Here is a 19,765-nt window from a genome sequence, read left to right as displayed (position 1 = left end):
TGCCATGCACTGTTTGTGAACTCATATGACTCATGACATAATTTAGGACATCACTGATGACATTTCAAATGACCTCATTGATGACATTATCCAATGAGTGTGTACTTTTGATTTATAGTTTACAAAGTGCCACATACCTTATTTTGTACAGGCAATGTCCAGCTAATTGGTGTAAGTGTTTACAAAACGAATGTGCTCCTAATACATCATAGCTATGTGCAGGTATTCAACACAATAGAAATGTTTACATCGAAGAGTAAGGCTGTGTGCAGGTGGCAGTTGACAAGTTGGGTTAAGCATGTTGCACACATGTTTCTGATGGATACAACTACCTGTGTATTCCTCACCTAATGAATACTCCCATGGCGCCAGCATTCAACGGAAATCTTCTTACTAGTCTCTGCACGTCGACGTCACTCTAGCCCACGCGACGCCGTCTGACGTCATACAGGCAATAAGAGGTCCTCGACGACGTGCAGACGTCAGTTCCCTTTTTTCCGTGCATTCGAAACGGTTATCTTCGAGGGAGCAACTGTTACTTGTGTGGTTACAGTGTATTTTTGCTGCGTAGTCTTTCGCTGTGGTAATAATGTCACAGAGAAAGTCTGGATTCAAGCCTTGTCGTGAGTGTGGAGGCAAGATGTCGGTGACGGATCCTCATTCCGATTGCCTTTGGTGTTTGAGCTCCGACCACGATGTCTCGACTTGTGATTCATGCCAGCACATGAATCCAAAGGCCCTCAAGGAACATGAGGCAAAGCTGTTTATGGCTAAATCGAAGGAGAAGCATCACAAGAAGTCTTCTTCTCCAAGACATCGGCGTCATCGAGACTCCCGGCGCCGTAGAGAATCTCGGCGTCATTCGAAGGAGACTCGTTCCAGGTCTTCGGATCGGCGCCGAAGGACATGGGAGATCAGTCCCACGGTTACGCCGCATCCTTCGACGCCGTTGCCCTCTCCGGCGTCTCCAACTTCACCTGGACAGGCGTCGGTGATTGAGGTATTGGAGCCTCAGGTGTTTTCTCCGGCATTGCAGACGTCGAGGCCGGCGTCGGGGTCGCCTCCGAGACAGGCACCCCAGTATCCGGCTTTTCCCACCCCTGGAGCCGATATTTCCGCATTCTTGAATGCGATGTATGCCATCTTCCAACAGATGGCTCCAGGGGGTGCTCCGGCTGGGCCTTTGGCCTTTTCATTGGGTGATCCTGCGCCTCTTCGGCCGGCACCCTTTATGCCCTTTCTCCCTTTTGGGAACGTGGGCTCGGCGCCAGTGTCGGCGCCGGTGGCCGCTCCGGTGGCTTCAGAAGGATTGGCCCCGGGGATTTCCATCCCGTCGACGTCGGGATTTCGGCCTGTGACTCCGGTGGGTCCATCTGCTTCAGCTGCTCTTTCGTCGGCGCCGAAGTTACCTGTGGCGCCGGACGCGGCGTCGGTGGCTTCTGAAGATCGGCGCCGATCTTCGACTTCGGCGGAGGCATTGTCGCCTCCGCGTATTGAACAACGGCTTCATTCGAGGAGACGTGCTCTCCGTGTATTAGAGGAGCAGGAGTACCAACGAGCCCTGGAGGAAGGAGAGCTAGAGGACTCGGGTGATGGGCTGCGTGGTCTGGAGTCGGCCAGTGGGCTGGACACTTCCCCTGAGTGGGATCTTTCGTCCCCGGGAGAATACACTGAGGAGGCTGCTTCCTTTCATGCAGTGGTACGGAAGGCAGCTAGTTTTTTGGACCTGCCTTTGCCGGTGGTGGAGGCTAAACAAAACCTTCTAACAGAGGTGCTACATCCGGCCTCAGCTGCGGCGGAGCCTCTTTTGCCATTTAATGACGCTCTGCTGGATCCGGTGTTAGAGGTGTGGAAGAGGCCGGCATCTTCCCCAGCAGTTCACAGGACCGTGGCCAGAAGGTATCGGGCGGCTCCGACTGACCCTGGTTTTCTGTCTAGGCACCCTACGCCGGAGAGCTTGGTGGTGCAGGCCTCCTGTTCATCCAAGTCAGCGCCTGGTTCTTTCCCGACGGTGCCTGGGGACAGAGATTCAAAGAAACTAGAGGCGCAGTCCAAGAAGATTTTTTCGTCCTGCAGTCTGGCGTTAAAGGCCACCAACGCAACCTGTATCCTGGGGAGGTATATTCATGCTCCGATGGATGACATTTCCTCATCATTTACAGAGCTTCCCCAGGGTCTTTTGGATCTTGTTTCAAATGCCCAGGCTGCTGCGACCCAGATTATCCAGACGGGACTGGATACCACCGACTCGGTAGCCAGAGCAATGGGCACAACTGTGATGGCAAGGAGACAGGCCTGGCTCCGTAACTCGGGCTTTTCTGCGGATGTACAGTCCACATTGTTGGATCTCCCGTTTGATGGGGACAAACTGTTTGGAGCCAAAGCTGATTCAGCCTTGGAACGTTTTAAGGAAAGCAGGGCCACGGCTAAGTCGTTAGGGCTCCAAGCTCCTTCTTCCACGGCCTCTTCCAGATTTTTCAGGAGGTTTCGTGGATTTGGGCGTGGCTCTTCCTCCTCTTCCTTTCGGGGAAGATATCAGCAACCTGCCTCTTCCCATCCCTATAGATCTTTTAGGGGGAGAGGTAGGGTCCGCACCAGAGGAGCCTCTCAGCAGCACTCTGCCTCTTCCTCATCCTCTGGCGGGGTGCAGCAGGGGAAGCAGCCTTAGGCTTCCACCATTTCCCACTCACTCCTCTCCTGTAGGGGGAAGATTACAGCATTTTCTCACCAAATGGAAGACTGTTACAACGGACACTTGGGTTCTCAGTATTGTGGGAAAAGGCTACACCCTTCCCTTTCGGGAGTTCCCGCCCCTCATCCCGCCCCGTCCTTCTTATTGTTCAGAAGAACACCTCCTGTTGCTAGAACAGGAGGTACAAGCCCTCCTTTCAAAGGGCGCGGTGGAGTTGGTCCCAGAGCAGGAAAGGGGTTGAGGATGTTACTCAAGGTATTTCCTGATTCCCAAGAAGGATGGTCGTTTGAGACCAATCCTGGACCTGAGGATCTTGAATTGGTTCCTCAAGCAGGAAAAGTTCAAGATGCTGACCCTAGCTCAGGTGCTTTTGGCGTTGAACAAGGAAGACTGGATGGTGTCTGTCGACTTGCAGGATGCTTACTTTCATATCCCGATACTCAAGTCACACAGGAAGTATCTCCGGTTTGTGGTGGGATCGCAGCACTATCAGTTTGCGGTCCTTCCGTTTGGTCTTACTTCAGCACCTCGAGTCTTCACGAAGGTGATGTCGGTGGTTGCGGCAGAACTCAGAAGGAAGGGGATAGCAGTATTCCCTTACTTGGACGACTGGTTGATCAAAGCCAAGTCCCCGGAGCTTGTCGCATCATCTGCAGTCAACAACCCAGTTGTTGTTCGACCTGGGTTTTTCGGTGAACGAGCCCAAATCTCACCTAGAGCCCTCTCAGCGCCTCCTGTTCATAGGGGCAGTACTGGACACAACATTGGGTCGGGCCTTTCCTCCGCCTCAGCGGATTCAAGATATTCAGGGTTTGGTTCCAATGTTTCGAAATGGAGCGGTAGTTCCAGTCCTCAAGGTCCTTCGTCTGCTCGGTCTGTTTGCCTCCTGCATTCTGTTGGTCACGCATGCTCGCTGGCACATGAGGGCTCTTCAGTGGTGCCTCCGAAGGCAGTGGTCTCAACACAAAGGGGATCTAGAGAGTACTGTCAAGATCTCCAGAGATGCTGCTGTGGATTTGAAGTGGTGGATTGCAAGCAACAATCTTTCACAAGGAAAGCCGTTCTAGCAGTCGCCACCAGTGGCCACAGTCATAACGGATGCTTCCACTCTAGGGTGGGGAGCTCATATGGGGGATCTGGAGATCAAAGGTCTTTGGTCTCCAGAGGAACAGATGTTTCACATCAATCTGTTAGAGTTACGGGCTGTACGTCTGGCTCTCAAGGCCTTCCTCCCTTCCCTTCGTGGTCAGTCGGTACAGGTCCTAACGGACAATACTACCACGATGTGGTACATAAACAAGCAGGGAGGAGTGGGGTCGTATCTTCTCTGCAGAGAAGCTCTTCGACTATGGTCCTGGGCAAAGGACCATCAGATTTGCTTGATAGCAAACCATCTGGCCGGAGTCTTGAACGTGCGTGCGGACAGTCTCAGTCGCCAATTCTCGGCAGACCACGAGTGGCGTCTCCATCCAGATCAAGTCCGTTTAATCTTCCAGAGGTGGGGGTTTCCTCGGGTAGATCTGTTTGCCACTCGAGAGAACGCGCATTGTCCGTTATTCTGCAGCCTCCAGTATCCGATGCAGGGAGCGTTGGGGGACGCGTTTCAAATAACCTGGTGCGGCCAGTTGCTTTACGCGTTTCCTCCCATACCCTTGATTCCTCGAGTATTGAGGAAGATTCGCCAGGACCGGGCTCTAGTCATCCTAATAGCTCTGGATTGGCCGAGGAGGGTATGGTACTCCGACCTTCTCCAACTCTCAATGTGCCCTCCGCTCCGTCTCCCTTTCAGGGCAGACCTCCTCTCGCAGGGGCAGGTTCTACACCCCAACCTCCAGAGTCTGCACCTACATGCCTGGAGATTGAACGGGGCAACCTGAGTTCCTTCTCTATCCCGCCTGAGGTAGTGGATGTTATATCAGCGGCCAGGCGACACTCCACTAAATCTATCTACGCTAATAGATGGTCTAAATTTGTTGTGTGGTGTGGAGAGAGGCAGATTGATCCTTTGCATGCTCATCTATCGGACGTTTTGTCTTTTGCTCTGTCTCTAGCGCAGAAAGGTTGTGCAGTGGCTACCATTAAGGGTTATTTATCGGCCTTGTCAGCCTTCATATGTCTTCCAGACCAACCATCTTTATTTAAATCCCCTATTGTTATCAGATTCTTGAAAGGTCTTCTAAATAAATATCCTCCAAAGCCATTCGTTATGCCGCAATGGGATTTGTCCTTGGTCCTGACTTTCCTTATGGGGACCCCTTTTGAACCTATGCATTCTTGCCCCTTAAGGTATTTGGTTTTAAAAACAGTCTTCCTGATAGCTATAACATCAGCAAGGAGAGTGAGTGAGTTGCAGGCCTTATCAGTAAAGCCCCCTTATACAACTTTTTATGGGGATAAGGTGGTGTTGAGGACCAAGGCTGCTTTCCTCCCGAAGGTTGTTTCACCCTTCCATTTGGCTCAGGCAATTACTTTGTCCACGTTCTATCCTCCGCCTCATCCTTCCAAAGAGGAAGAAAGACTGCACCGTCTGGACCCAAAGAGGGCGTTGAGCTTCTTTATTGATAGAACAAAGGATTTCAGGCTGGAGGATCAGCTGTTTATTGGATACGTGGGCAAGAGGAGAGGAAAGGCAGTCCACAAGAGAACACTATCCAGGTGGGTTGTTCTTTGCATTACAATCTGTTACTCTTTGGCAAAGAAGGATCCTCCTGAGGGCATTAGAGCTCATTCCACCAGAGCTAAGTCGGCCACTTCAGCCTTGGCCAGAGGTGTTCCTGTGATCGACATCTGCAAGGCCGCAACTTGGTCGTCCCTTCACACTTTTGCAAAACATTACTGTTTGGATTCTGAGGTTAGAAGGGACGGCCATTTTGCACGGTCAGTGCTGCAGGATTTCTTGGTTTGACCATTTAGGCACCCACCGCCGGGCGTGGTACTGCTTTGGGACTCTATTCATTAGGTGAGGAATCCACAGGTAGTTGTATCCATCAGAAGAACGAGTTACTTACCTTCGGTAACGACTTTTCTGGTGGATACATTAGCTACCTGTGGATTCCTCACGGTCCCACCCGCCTCCCCGTTGCCTTTCTGGTCTTGCCAAGTAATCCTTGAGTACGCTCCTCTTGGTCTTTGAGGGTGCAATAGATGTTGTATATATTATATGTATATATGTATATATCTTTGTGTATATACTTGATGTGTAGATATATATTTTAAAAAAGAGAGAGTTATATATATATATATATATATATATATATATATATATATATATATAAAAGATTTACAGTTATTCATGCAATGTTGTGTATTTTTACAATGTAATGGGATGTTGCCTTGCTCTTTCATTGCATTGCCTGGTTGTTCTCATGCACGTAAAAAATGATTGGTACTGACGTCCGCACGTCGTCGAGGACCTCTTATTGCCTGTATGACGTCAGACGGCGTCGCGTGGGCTAGAGTGACGTCCTCGTCGACGTGCAGAGACTAGTAAGAAGATTTCCGTCGAATGCTGGCGCCATGGAAGTATTCATTAGGTGAGGAATCCACAGGTAGCTAATGTATCCACCAGAAAAGTCGTTACCGAAGGTAAGTAACTCGTTCTTCTATGCTCTATAGAAAAGGTTTGCAACAGGGCAAAGATTCTTCGTACAACATACTAAGTGTTGTAAGCAGCCTTGAGTTATTAAACAGAATCGTCTCAACATGACAGTTTCTATGTAATTGCTACATTGAAGACTGTGTGCACCAGGTATTAGGTTATGTACACATACTTGTTTTGCTTCAGAAGATGGGCTATCTGTAAAGATGTTCACCTCAGTATGAAGGTTGTAGATAGTGTAATTTTTAGGACCGTCAGGCATTGCTTATGTTAAGCGAATTGTGTGTTTTTTCTGCCAAAAGTTGTATAGAGTGTACGTTTTTCGTAGTAGATATCTTGTAATACTCTGTAATGTATTTCACATGAGTGTCACTCTATGCAAACAGTGTGGTATAGTGTAATACCCACTTATTTACTTATCGAAGATGGGGAGCAATTGATTACTATACGTCATGTCATTTATATTTATTTGCACACTGTGTGACACTTCTCTCTCCATGTCTAGGGGGCAGGGGTTGGGAAATGGGACAAGTTAATGAATAGTAATGTTATTTTGTTTTTTAAATCAAAACATTTTTTTAAAGAAAAAAATATTACCCATTTCTCTACTCATATCAGTTTAATTTCTTAATGTAAGTTAGGTGGCTGGCAGGAGTTTGAAGTTAAAAGCTGTATGTGGAAGCAAATTCGTTTTGGAACAGACATTCAGTATTTTCAGGAACTTGGCTTTCTCTGAACAGTTGTATTCAGATTGAACACCGCATTGAATGAGGGTTTCACTTATATCTGTGGTTGATCGTGAATGTGAACTATGCTACCTGTGATGTGGATAGTGTGGGGTCAGTGTTGCACATACCCCATGCTTTCTACACCTAAGGAAGTTATATTTGTGATATTAATGATGCTTCATATTCTTCTGAGCTATTTTGTACTTTCTGTCAGGCCTCTAATCTTACTATTTATAGAGCAATATATGCTGAAACCAAGCTTGGATGATATCATCAGTGATGTCATCAATTATGTAATTTGAGATGTCATAAATTATGTCATACAACATCTCATAAGTGATGTAATATGTGAGGTCATAAGCAGTGCATGACACAGCCCGAGTTACAGTTATGTTCGCTAACTACAACTGCTGATTATTACAACTAACTATAACGTTACTTTAACCTTTATTCAGTGATTTCCTAAGGTTTTTTTTATTAAACAAAAATAGGTCTTTTTATCAATGGGTCGTTAATGTAAAGTAATTTTATTACTATGCGTAAAGCCAAGTGTAAATGCCATGTGCGGCGGGGGTTGGCCACAAGATTTAGCCTGGGCTCCCAGCACCCTCCCTTCCCCTCCCCTTATGTTTTTTAATAGGGAGAAGGACCAAGTGAAGAGGACCGCGTGACCCCCTCTTTGAGCCTTATGAGCCCCTGGGGACATGGGGATCCCGTTCCACTACGTTTTTCTTTAAGGGGAGGAAGGCAGCGTTGCCCAACTCCCTGAACCTTTAAAAGGCCCTGAATACCCCATCCCCAGGGCCATATTTCTTTTTAAGGGGAGAGGGACGCGTTTTCCCACCCTCCGCCTCGTTAGGTCAAGGGGACCCCTTCCCTCGAGGTTATATTTCTTTTAAAGGGGAGGGGGCAGCGTAGCCACCCTCCCCGAACCTCATTAGGCCCTGGGGACACCATCCCCAGGCTCATTTTTAGGTTGAGCATAAGCGTTCAACCTTGTGTATACTTTTATTGTACTTCTTATGGCTTAAAGCGATTTCATTTGTTGGTTGCAATGTCCTTTAAAAATTCTTGCTCACTAGTGATCAGTTCTGCCTTTTTCTCCCTCCTTTTTCGGTTTCAGAGCCTGTTTTATTGCAGCATTCCGTTTCTCTCACCTCCTCCCATGTTGCTGGTATTTGTTTTGGCTTTATTCCAGTGCTGTCCTCTTTTACCTTTGGCTCCTAAAATAAGATTATTTTACAAAAGAAACACCCAGTCATTTAGCTCACTGCTCACGAAAGCCACAATATGCCCTTTCTGGTAAAATGTAGCTAAGCTTAAAAGCAATGCTGTGAAACTTGCTTTGCCTCGCAGAGTCTCACTCTCTCACTCACTCTCTCTCTCTATCACTCTCTCAAGGGCCCCACCCTGCGAGCACTCACTACATAGCCCACAGGGCATTGCTTATCTCCTTTATTGGGGCCATAAATGTTAAAATGCGAGGCAAGAACTCTTGCAAGACTTTTCATTCTGTTAAAATGAAAAGAAAATACTTTTCCAGCCTTATTTTCCAATTTCTATTCAGACCTTTCTGATGTCAATAGCCGCCAGTGACCACCAAGACATGGCAGGAAAAGACTGAATTATGAGACCGGGTTGACCAATTTATGTGGAAAGAAAAGTCTAGTTCTGAATTTACAAAGCCAATAGCTCTAACTCAAGAAAACGTGAGACCTATTGCACTGCAAATGCTAGATTTTTTTTTCAATTAAAGGTGACAGGGCCTTGAGCCTTTTTAGGCCCTGGGGACCTTATGCCCCAGAGCTACCACTTAAAATAAAGGGGAGGAGGCCCTCCCTGAGCGTTTTCCGGCACCGGGGACCCTATCGCCTGAGGCCCGCATTATTAATAGTGGGTGTGCAGTTGCCCACCCAGGGCACCCACCATACACTTGTTGGGGACCGGGGGGGTAGCCCCAGGGCTCCTGTGGCCCCAGCCAGCTTCTCACTTGCAAAGACTACTGGCATTGATCGCGCCTGCAGAGATCAGCACCCTATGCTGCTCCCTCTGGGTGGGAGCAATACTTTGATCTGTTTCCCTGTCCGCATCACTGCGAGTAGCAAAACTGATCAAAAGTTTGCTCCCAGCTGGTGGGAGCATTTTTAAAGGTCCCGCCCACTGGGGGCCAAATGTGTGTTTTCGCCGGCAAAGCGGAAGCAAACAGAAGTTTCTCTGCACACGTTGGTACGGGCAGGGAAACAGCTATGTCCTGTGGTGGGCTCACCAGGATATACCTAGTAAGCCTTTAAAGGCTCATGGAGGGATGCTGCGTGGCCCTCCTCCCTTATAATCACTGTGATAGCCCCAGGCGATGGCGTCTCCGGAGCCATTAATGGCTCAGACAGGGGGTCAGTGCAGCCTCTCTCCCTTTTCATTAGTTTAGAGGCCCCAGGGATGGGGTCTTCGAGCCTTTAGAGGCTTGGAGGGGTGGCCTCACTCCCCTTTTGGAGAAATTAAAGCCCCAGGGTTGGGCTCCCTGGGGCCTGTGATGGCTTGAGAGGTGTGCAACCTCTCTCCATTATTGAATAATTTAGACTTGGGGGTTGGTTTCCAAGGATCTATAATAGCTCTGGCAGAGGGGCCCGCGCCCCCCTCTCATTAATAAAAGAAAGTGGCCCTGGCTGGCATTTTTTTCTCAACTCCACGGGAGTCCTGCGGGATTGTGATAGAAATTGCTGATTTATTTATATATTTATTTTTGCCTTGAAAGAGGGGGATTTCCTCTGGGTCACCCCATGGAACCTAATGTGGAAAGTTATCCCTAGCCTGTCCACTTATACTATTTTTTTTTTATATGTTCAGCACAGGGGAGACTAAGTACCCGAGTCCTGTAATTGTTGCCTGCAAGATCTTTCTCATGTTGTGGCAGCCAATCAGAGCGCTCACCCCTGATGGATTCTGGCTCCCCCAGGAGCGAGCTGGACCAAGGGAAATAAAGGTCCCTGGTACAATCGAAATGCTCTATTTTAGAAATGGCGCTTTTGCGAGAGTCTGTTAAGCCTTTTGCGGACCTAACCATCCAAATATAAAAAAAATGTTAACCCTAATTTCTCAGACTACTGAACGGATTTACACCAAATCACAAAAAGTACAATTGAACGGATTTTACCTGCGTACAAGTATTGGCAAACCAACGACAAAAAGCCGGGGACTTTTCCTTGGCTGGCCTTGATAAAGCTTCATTAATATTACAACAAATCTTACCATATGTCAGTAAAATACACTGTTTGGAAGCCTCTGTGTTTAAACATGTCCGGAATAACAAGGGGCAGGATGCAACTAACTTAGCAATAAACTTCTCAGGAATTATTTTACACCACTTACATCTGCAACCCTGATCTGAAGTCCTCAATTAGAAGGAGTAGTGGCCGAGTTCCCCCAACTCAAATTCTGAAAACTGGCTATAAGTGGGTTATGGTCACTAAAAATATTCTAGTTCACGGAGAAAGAAATAAGTGAAGGAAACAGGACCACAGAGACATAAATATAATCAATGTGAGACCCTTTCCCATGACCCTTAAAATGGGGGCAATTTGTCCTTCTTGTCGGCTCTGTGGACTCAAAAGATTGACCAAATTAAATTCAGCAAACAGACTGTTCATAACATCCCCTTGTCTTGTATGACTAATATGAATTTGATTTCGAAAATACCTGCCCATCATCTTCATAGAGATGATAACCTTTACAGGGGTGCAAATTAAAGTCACTGAGAACCAGAATTACTATATTGGAACCAGAATGGGTAGAATAAAAGATATTGAGAAAAGAACTTAAGATCATCACGTCCTCTGATTCAGTCCCATGTACCGCGTTATAGATGTTGACACCCAGGATCCCATTGTTGTTCTTAAATTTAAGAAAAACACTGAGAATATGAGGGGAGGTACCAGCAATCCCTTCCATCCTATAAGCTAGATTTACCTTAACCAATAGCATCAATCCCCCACTGGCCTTCCACTAGACAAGGGCAGAGCATTAGTTAGCAAAGAAAAAAGCCATCCAAATGAAACCCCCCACTTAGGGCCCACGTTTCCTGAAAATATATATCAAAAGGAATAAGAAACGTCAACCAATCAGGCTCATCAGACTTCGCCCTATTCCAGGTCATGACTTGAAGGGCTCTAAAGGATGTTACCGCTGAATAAGAAACACCGGTATTGTTATCCCCCACAGTCGGTCTTGATCATTCAAGTTGGTGAGATGTTCAAAGTGGTTGGTCAAAACAAAATTTGGGCCTGCGTTCCCAACATGTATTCTGTTGTCTCTGTCAGATACACCGTGGAAGTCCTGGAGAGGGGCTAACAAGGACGACCTCATGAGTGAAGGTTTATTAAAAAAAAAAAAGACACAGTGGTAGAATTATAATGCCACCATTGGTTGCAGAGCGAAACTCAAGATTCCTGATTAGGCAGCCCGCCCTAAAATTATTAGAGAAAATGACAACAATGCAGTCCCTTACAATAAATTTAGACGAGCGGCCAATCCAGCTCACCCTGCATACCATGATTATTTAATCATAGAAATGTGTTCTACTATCAGGTGATGACCTTTCTGTTAACCAATGGGTAACCTTGTTTTTGAGTTGATGGTAATCCCCTCTGGCAGTTCGCGCCAAAGACAGGACATTGGCCAGATTATTAAAAACGGGGTACAAGCGGTGGGGGATACAGATTATCAGAGGGCATACCCAGAGGGGAAACTCGGAAGGATAAAGGGGCCCTTAGCACTGATGTGCCTGTAGGAAGAATCGGCATGGAGCTGACCCTTAAGTTTGTGCAGGTAGCCCTCTCAACAAAAGAGCCCTCAACACCAGGAACAAGTACTTAGGGTTTTACTTGGATTGGCAGAGGCAACGGATGGCATGTTTACAGTGTTCGCCCATCGTAGGGTATCATTTAAAGCAGACGAGCGCTGACTATGAGTGAGGTGTGTTTCAGCATTAGATTTCCTCACGTGGGCAGTAATAACAGAAACAGGTGCAATATGTGTAGAGGTAGGCATAGTTCTACTGATGAAAGATTCAAATTGATCCCTCAAAAGACCAATGAAAAATTCCTGAGAACCCACCTTGTCTTCCAACGTAGTCAGCCTCCAGGTTATACTTTCTAAAGCCGGTAAAATGTTTGGCTCTGCTGAGCTAAAAATGTTCTGCTTGCGTCAATTTACTTACCCCCTTTTAGATTTTCTAGAGTTGCCAGTGTTAGAATGTAAAGAGGGTACAGGCACCCCCCGCCATCAGTGCCCCTTGCATTAAGATCACTAGCTAAAGCCCCAGGATCCCCCCTCCCCCTCCTCCAGAGAAAATCCTGGTTGGTAAAAGCCACAGTACGTGGAACAGGTATGTCAAATAGCTCACTTACAGTAACCGATTCCTTACCTTGTTTTGAATTAGATATTTGTTCTTCCACCTCGGCCTTCCTTTTCACCATGATTAAAAAATGAGCCAACTGGAAAACCAGTTAGTAAAGAGACCCAAACAGTACCTTGATCCAGCACAAAAAAGAGGTTGCGCAGAAGATAACGATGCCAAAGGGGGTGGCCCAGCCTAGCCTCTTCCGGGCTATGATAGGCTAAGACAAGCTTGGCCCGCTGCGGGCTCCCTTAGGTGTATAAATAATCTGGGCTGGCCCTGCCCACTGAGTCCTTTAAGCAGCTAGGAGACCGTATCCTACCCCAGTCGTGTGATCACTAATGTAGCGTGCTGGAAAACAGACCAGGTAGTGTCCCGCGCTGCGGGCTCACTCCGGTGTCTAAATAGTCAGGGCTGGCCCCGCCCACTGAGTCCTTCAAGCGACTGGGGGACCACGTCCCACCCCAGCCATGTGATCACCAAGGTAGCATGCTGAGTGACAGACCAGGTAACATGCCACACTGCAGACTCCCTCGTGTGTCAAAATAGTCAAAGCTGGCCCCACCCACTGAGTCCTTCAAGCAGCTGGAGGACTGCGTCCCACCCCAGCCATGCGAACACCAAGGTAGCATGCAGGGAAGCCTACCAGGTAACGTGCCATGAAAACTCACAATCCACAACTCGAGGTTTCAGGACCCAAAATAGAACAATATGGATTTACTATTGAGGATATTCCTGACTTGTTAGCAATTGATGAATAAATAATGAAGAACAAGCAACTGGGAGTATGACTACACATGAAGAAGATAGCAAGGAAATCATACACCTGGAAACTGAAGCTAGAACGATTAGCATCAAGAAACGTGACGCCAATCATGCTAGTGCCACTTTTGCAGCACTAACGTTATTTTTTTATGCTAACCATTTCTTACCCCTATGCTGCGCCATAACATGGCATAAGCATGGCGGTGAGAAATGACGTTAGCCAGCATTTACATTTTTGACGCACAACTCCGCCAGAGCAGTTGTGCGTCATTTCATTTAAAATATGCCTCATAGTAGTCTGCTTTATCAACTTTAATTTTTTTATGCATTTGTAACTTTATGACTGAATGCTTCATGGTTGTCTTGTGAGAAAGCTTACACTCAGTACAGTATGGCTGACCTGATTATGGTGACAATGATAACACCTATAGGCATGACTGATGCGTAGGAAAAAGTTATGTCAGATGCCACAGATCTGTTTATTATGAAAGATTATGACAAAAGCAGTAAAGATGGCTAATTTATTGTTAAGTATATTCGTAAAAATGAATAGGCCTCTAGCAGTGGATTGTTATCATGCTATTTTACAGGCTGCAGACAGGTATTCGATTGCATGTAATCTCTGAGATTATCCTGGTAGTCAAGTGTTTTGGTGTTGCACAACCTCTCAGACAAATCCTAGGATTACATTTTGACTTATATGATTATTGCTAGGCCCCATTGAGTAAAGATTCATACTGGGCACCCCCAGAAAATGTTACAAAAAAACAACCAAAGAGAAACTAACCAAAAAAAGAAGAGAGAAAGGAAAAGCTGCACGGCATACAAAAGGCAAGCGGCCACAGCCGCTAATATGATATACACGCCCCATGTTGCCCTGGCCAAAACATTGTTCCCTGCTTGAGGTGGCCCTAAGGTGATGGAGCCACCACGAGTAACAGAAAAGGAACGTGGGGAGCTGCAAGAGGGCCCCAATACCTGACAGGAAGCCCCAGACCTGTTTTTAGAGTACTGACCCTAAGATTGCAGGGCCTCCGGCACAAGGACCAAGCTGGGATTCAAGTTGAATTCATGCACTCCCCAGACTGGGGCATGTGCTCTACGGCTAGGAGTGCAGCACCCTTAAGGGGATAAGCTTATGGTTGCAGGGTCGGTGGCCTAAAAATCTGGTTAAAGAATACAGAAACACATGCCACATGTTGAAAAATGGTTTATTTAAAGATTGTTGTCATAATCATTTGAAATACTTATTTGAAAAGCGTTCTTCATGACATTTTGCCATTGCTTTCTTTCAAAGTTTTATGCAGCATGAGTGTAAGCAAGGTTCTTGGTCAATGATGGAATAAAGTATTGCCTCAACATGTGATTCTAATCTTTGAATGGAACAACATTGACCTAATGTAAACTGACACCCTCATACATTATTATGAGCTGGGGTGTACAGTGAGTTTTGGGGTGATGACTTTTTAGGGGTCAAATGTAATATTGTCAAAAGTATTTCCACCAGCCTTATTAATATTTGTAGATTACTGCATAGTATTAAGTGATATATGTGTAATAAATGCACTTTTACTTTTCTAAAGAAAAAGCAAAGGCAGGACAATTGTTTATTGAGTATTATTGCATACCAGCGAATGGTTATTACTAGCCCACACCACCTGCCTTGGGTAGAGCTTGGGCTGCTCTGCTCTGCTACCCTGAGAGAGTCAAGCACTACATTGGGGTGTTTGGTATCCAGTGGAGGGCAAATGTGGACCCTTTACAAATGCAGGCCACACAGCTAATGCACGTTTCCTCACACTGGCCAAGCCACAGAAAACCATAGTTAGACTACTGCTTGTTCAGGGTAACTGGGAAATGTGTTTGCAAGAAATTGTGTAGTAAAGTGTATGTCTAACCCAGAAATCAATGCTTACAGCAGAGAACGGTTTAGTTGTTGTCTAGTAGTCTTTCTCAGTGCCTTATATCACTTCTAGTATGTCACCTTTCTTTCCCTTACCCTAATCCACCCATTCACCCATCCACCTATCTCTGTAATCCATAGTCTCCTTTCTGTCTTATTTTCACCTACATCAAATGGAAAAGTTAATGTCAGGTTTGCAGTTGGTAGGCAACACACGGCTTACCAGTAAGTCCTTACTTTCTAGTTAACAGTACATGCTATGTAGTAAGGTAACCACTGGAGTATCATTTTAACTGGTGAAAATTGTCCTCCGAAAAAATATAACCTAGCCATCAGTACTAGTTGCATAGTTGTGTGCGCTGCAAGGAGGAGCAGTACTCAAGTTCTAATCTGACTAAAAAGAAAATAGTAAAACAAATTTGCCAAAGTAAATTTGCCAAAGTAGAAGGGAATGTTCTTGAAAGAACTAGAGCCAAGAATTTCCAACGTAAGCCTCACAGATCCAGGGTCGTGCCAGATTTTCATGCTATCCACTTCTGATAAATGTACTTACAATGAATCAAAATGGAACTTGCTTACATAGATGCATACATATTTAGTTTCCTGACATAGGATGGTTATACTGAATAGTTGGCTTACATCTTGCCCGCCTTTACCAGTGTTCGACTTGCATGTTAGAAACAGAAGTCACAAGCACTGTATTGCATATCATATGTGCAGGCAAAATGATGAATATCCAAGCATCAGACGATCATGCTGGAAGGAAGCCGTGTTTTACAATTCACACCTGCGACTTTCATATGTAGTGGAACGCTTAGCATACACAGTGCTAACTGTGTCCTGTATTCTGCAGACGAGTATACCATGAAGGGTGTGGGGCAGCTTGATGTGGCGTAAGTAAATAAAGTTGTAGCAAAATTTCACAGAATTATGCAAAGAGCATAACCCTGCATCTAGCGCTACACTCTTAGTGCAAAATGCATCCTAGCATCCAAAATGGACCCAACAATACATTTTGTGCTAAGGATACGAAAATAGTGCTAAATTCAACAGAACCCGAACAGCAGCAGCCATTCGGGCTTTATTCCTCTGCTTTTGCAGTAGGCATTTTGCTCCAAATAACTCTGAATTAGGCGAATGTAAGTAATTTCGTAATTTAGCATCACAAGAAACTCACAAGATTACCAAAATTATTCTGGGTGTTCCAAGATAGTTTAAATTTCGCCCAGTTACAAATGCAAACAATTATAAGTTGTTCTCTGTGCCTGGGTTTCCATGCCCTCCCTATACTAGCCATGAACGAGGAACTGCAGAAATGTTAAATTAGAACCTTGAAGAACGATAGGAGGCAAAAGGTGCCACAGGGACTGGTACTCAGACCAGTGGTTTTCTAGTCCTTCATAAGTGATTTACAGAGTAGCAATAAAGAATATATACCTGTTCGCAGATAATGAACAAAGTCCCTCAAAATGTGCTCCATTAATAATTACTCTCTGCTTCCCAGCACTCTGCCAGTTCGTCTCCATTTTCCCAGTTCTTTTTTTCAGTGTTTAACTTTATACATTTAATTCCATCAATTTCTGCACTACTGCTTTGAGGCATACAGACCTTTAACAGCCTACAAGGTGTGACTTTTGAGAGTGGGCATACATCTGCCTTTGACCAGACCTCATTGATCTCTCCTCCGTCCAGTGAGCCACAAGGAACCCATCTGCAGCAAGAGGAGCATGCCACCCGAGAAATGCATTATTTTTAGGTCTCTGCTACAGACAACTTTGTCTGTTGTCGACCTGTTGTTTCCAGCACATAACATATTCTAAGAAGGGACTTTAGGTTAACTAGTTGCTCATGATTAGATGGCTTGGTTCTCCATTTTACTTTCCTGATCCAGTGGCTTTCCGGCCTATTCTTGTTTGACCCGCCCAGTACCATTTCAATCCAAGTGTTAAGATTGCTTTGGATATTCTTTCACTATTAACATCAGACCTTACATTTCAGTGCACAAGAGGGTCCATTTTTGTTTTTCTCTGCCTCCTCCTCCCTCCTCCACCATGCCTTTCTATTTCTCCTCACCCTTTTACACTCCCCTGCCTAGAATGTGCTACCCATTTAGACCCCCCTGGTGCAGCTTTTCCTACCCACTGCGCTATCAGCACGCACCCACTTTAAAATGATTGGCAACCATTTCAGCATAGCCGCCTGTGCATTAGGGATCTTTTAGGAAGTTTATTTTATCAAATTCCATTTAAATATGGCTACCTCCGATGCATGCACCTAATTTTTAAAGACACGTATTTAAAAGAAGCATTGGCTAAGCGAGTAGGTTTCATGGCTGAGATGTATTGGCTTTGAAAATGCTCTTTTGTTTGTCATTCTAAACAATAGCTCAGAATAATGTCATTGTGACATTTTTCAAGAGCAGTTGTGTCGCTGCTGCTGACGTGGATTCTTCCTGGGAAGAAGAAAAAAAAAAAAAATATATATATATATATATTACTTTCTAACAAAGATGCACATTTTGCAAAAAGTAAATCTCAGTGGGAAGTACTTACAAGATATGAACATAGCAGGTGCGGAAGTTAAAAATGCACTTCTTTATATTCACAAACAAGCTGAAATCCTTGCCCGGGAATAAAGGCATTCCGTTGACTTAGGAGATCTCAATCACTTCTGCCCTGTCTGTCAGGGCAAAGCCAAGGATGTACTCCCAACTCTTCACTTTGAGTGCAGGGCTGATAGTTCCAACTCCTAATCACTTCAGAATCTTAAAGGGTGCCAGATCACCTTTAAACTTTGCCCTCTTTCAGACCAAGCCTCAACATAGCAAGTGCCCCATTTGAAGCTGCTTTTCTGTAATATCTCAAACAACCTTATATCCTTGATGGGAATAAAGGCATGGCTGTCACTTAAGGGATCTCAGTGGCTTTTGTTCTCACTGTCCGAGCAAAGACGAGATTGTACTCTCAGCTTGTATGGAAGAGTCGATGATTCTGCACTTAATCACTTCAGAGGATTCAAGGGTGCCAAGCCACCTGCATGATTCTCTTTTCCAGCCATTTCCCAAGACCAGTGAATACGTGGGTATCTGTGGGTGCAGTCTATGAATGTATTTTCAAACTTTTTGAAGAAATATATTTTAAAAATCATTGGCTAGTCAATAGGCTCACGGCTGACATCTGTTGCACATGCCATTACTTGATTGTTACTATTGTTCCAAGCAAAATCTCAAAATAATGTCGTAGTCTTTGACACTAAGAGTACTGGAAGTACCCCTCTAAAGGAATGCAAAATGCTTCTGTCGTGCCGGGGAGCAAATGCAATACCTGATTGAGGACAGAGCAGATTTGTACATGCTAAAATCCTTCAGTGCTGTCTCCGATGAATGTAGTCTAGAATTTAAGCAAAAGTGGGTTAAATGTGCACAGTGCCTATCTTATATCAGTTTGATGTCCAGTAGAACTGGACAGGTGTTGCCTGTAACCTACAGCAGTGCTCTTTGGAAGAAGCAATTCTTAAAAGGGGGGGCAATTGTTCAGATAACATGAGTTCATATTCATTCTCGTATGACAGCCCAGACGTGGAAATAGGACTACAATTTGTGTTCCATATCCTTTGTTTATTCGCACACCAAAGTTATGCTAAAGTACTAAAACATCAACACGTTTTCTCTGTGGGACTTGCTCCAGTTCAGTGCACGTAGTAGAATGAGTCGACATTCTAATACTGTGCGAAAGACAGTACATGATGAGCATTCTTTCGTTAAACGTTTTAGTGCCAGGTTTGCTCAGCAGGTCACAGCTGTTGAGAAAGCCCAGCATATTAACGAAAACTTTCAATATCTCAAAGTCCATGACATCAAGCCACTTTTTCCCTGGCAAGTGACATAATTCATAAAAATACATTTAAAGAGTCTGTGTTTTGTGTTTGTATGGAAAAGTATAATTTACCTGTATGCATGTATTTTGTCATATAGAATTGGGCATCATAGTACAAGTGATGACAGCTCAGCCTATCGCTCTGTGGATGAGGTCAACTACTGGGATAAGCAGGACCATCCAATCGGCCGCATCCGCTTCCACATGCTCAACCAGGGTTGGTGGGACGAGGAACAAGAGAAAACATGGAGGAAAAAATCCCGGAAAATGGTGAGTTCACCCTGCCTATACTTTGTCATAAGCAATATTACTCACAGGCATTACACTCTGATTTCCTTTATTTACAGTTGATACAGTGCAGCAGCCAGTTTCCATCTGCTCAGGAAACATTGTACAGTGTTTCGTTTATTTGCAGAAAACATTACATGTGTAAATAAGAATAGAAAAGGTAGCTTTGCTTCGCTGCGTATGCTATTGAGCAGTCATTTGCTAAAATTGACTACCTTTGAGGTCTGCATATCAGTTTAAATGCCCTGCTAGTTTAACAGTAACATTGCAGTATGGGCTTCTTCATCATTAGGGCCTGAGGAGAAGAACCTAAGTGTGTGGTGAGGTACTTTCAATTGGATTCATCAAACTTTGGGTTCCAAGATCAAAAGAGAAGGAATAGGCCAGCATTTTATAACACTGGTGGGAAAGGGTCATGGTTTTGAGTGCTCCAGGTATTTGTTCAGCTAACATTTTCAATTTAAGTTGTTGAATGCAGCAGCGGCTTCACATTAAATCAATTAAATCTACTGTCTTTTTAAGCC

At 45.2% G+C, this 19,765-nt stretch overlaps 1 protein-coding gene across 1 annotated transcript in view; it reads left to right on the top strand.

Annotated features, from left to right (window-relative positions):
- BCKDHA (branched chain keto acid dehydrogenase E1 subunit alpha) overlaps positions 1-19,765 on the top strand; it is a 99,606-nt gene that overhangs the window by 60,239 nt on the left and 19,602 nt on the right. Inside the window, exon 8 of the mRNA XM_069207519.1 lies at positions 19,052-19,223. Coding sequence (XP_069063620.1) covers positions 19,052-19,223 — 172 coding nt within the window. The remainder of the gene's footprint in view (positions 1-19,051; positions 19,224-19,765) is intronic.

Source organism: Pleurodeles waltl, chromosome 9 (assembly GCF_031143425.1).
Source record: "Pleurodeles waltl isolate 20211129_DDA chromosome 9, aPleWal1.hap1.20221129, whole genome shotgun sequence".
In the NCBI taxonomy this organism is placed as follows: domain Eukaryota; kingdom Metazoa; phylum Chordata; class Amphibia; order Caudata; family Salamandridae; genus Pleurodeles; species Pleurodeles waltl.
This window is presented reverse-complemented; position numbering and strand designations above follow the sequence as displayed.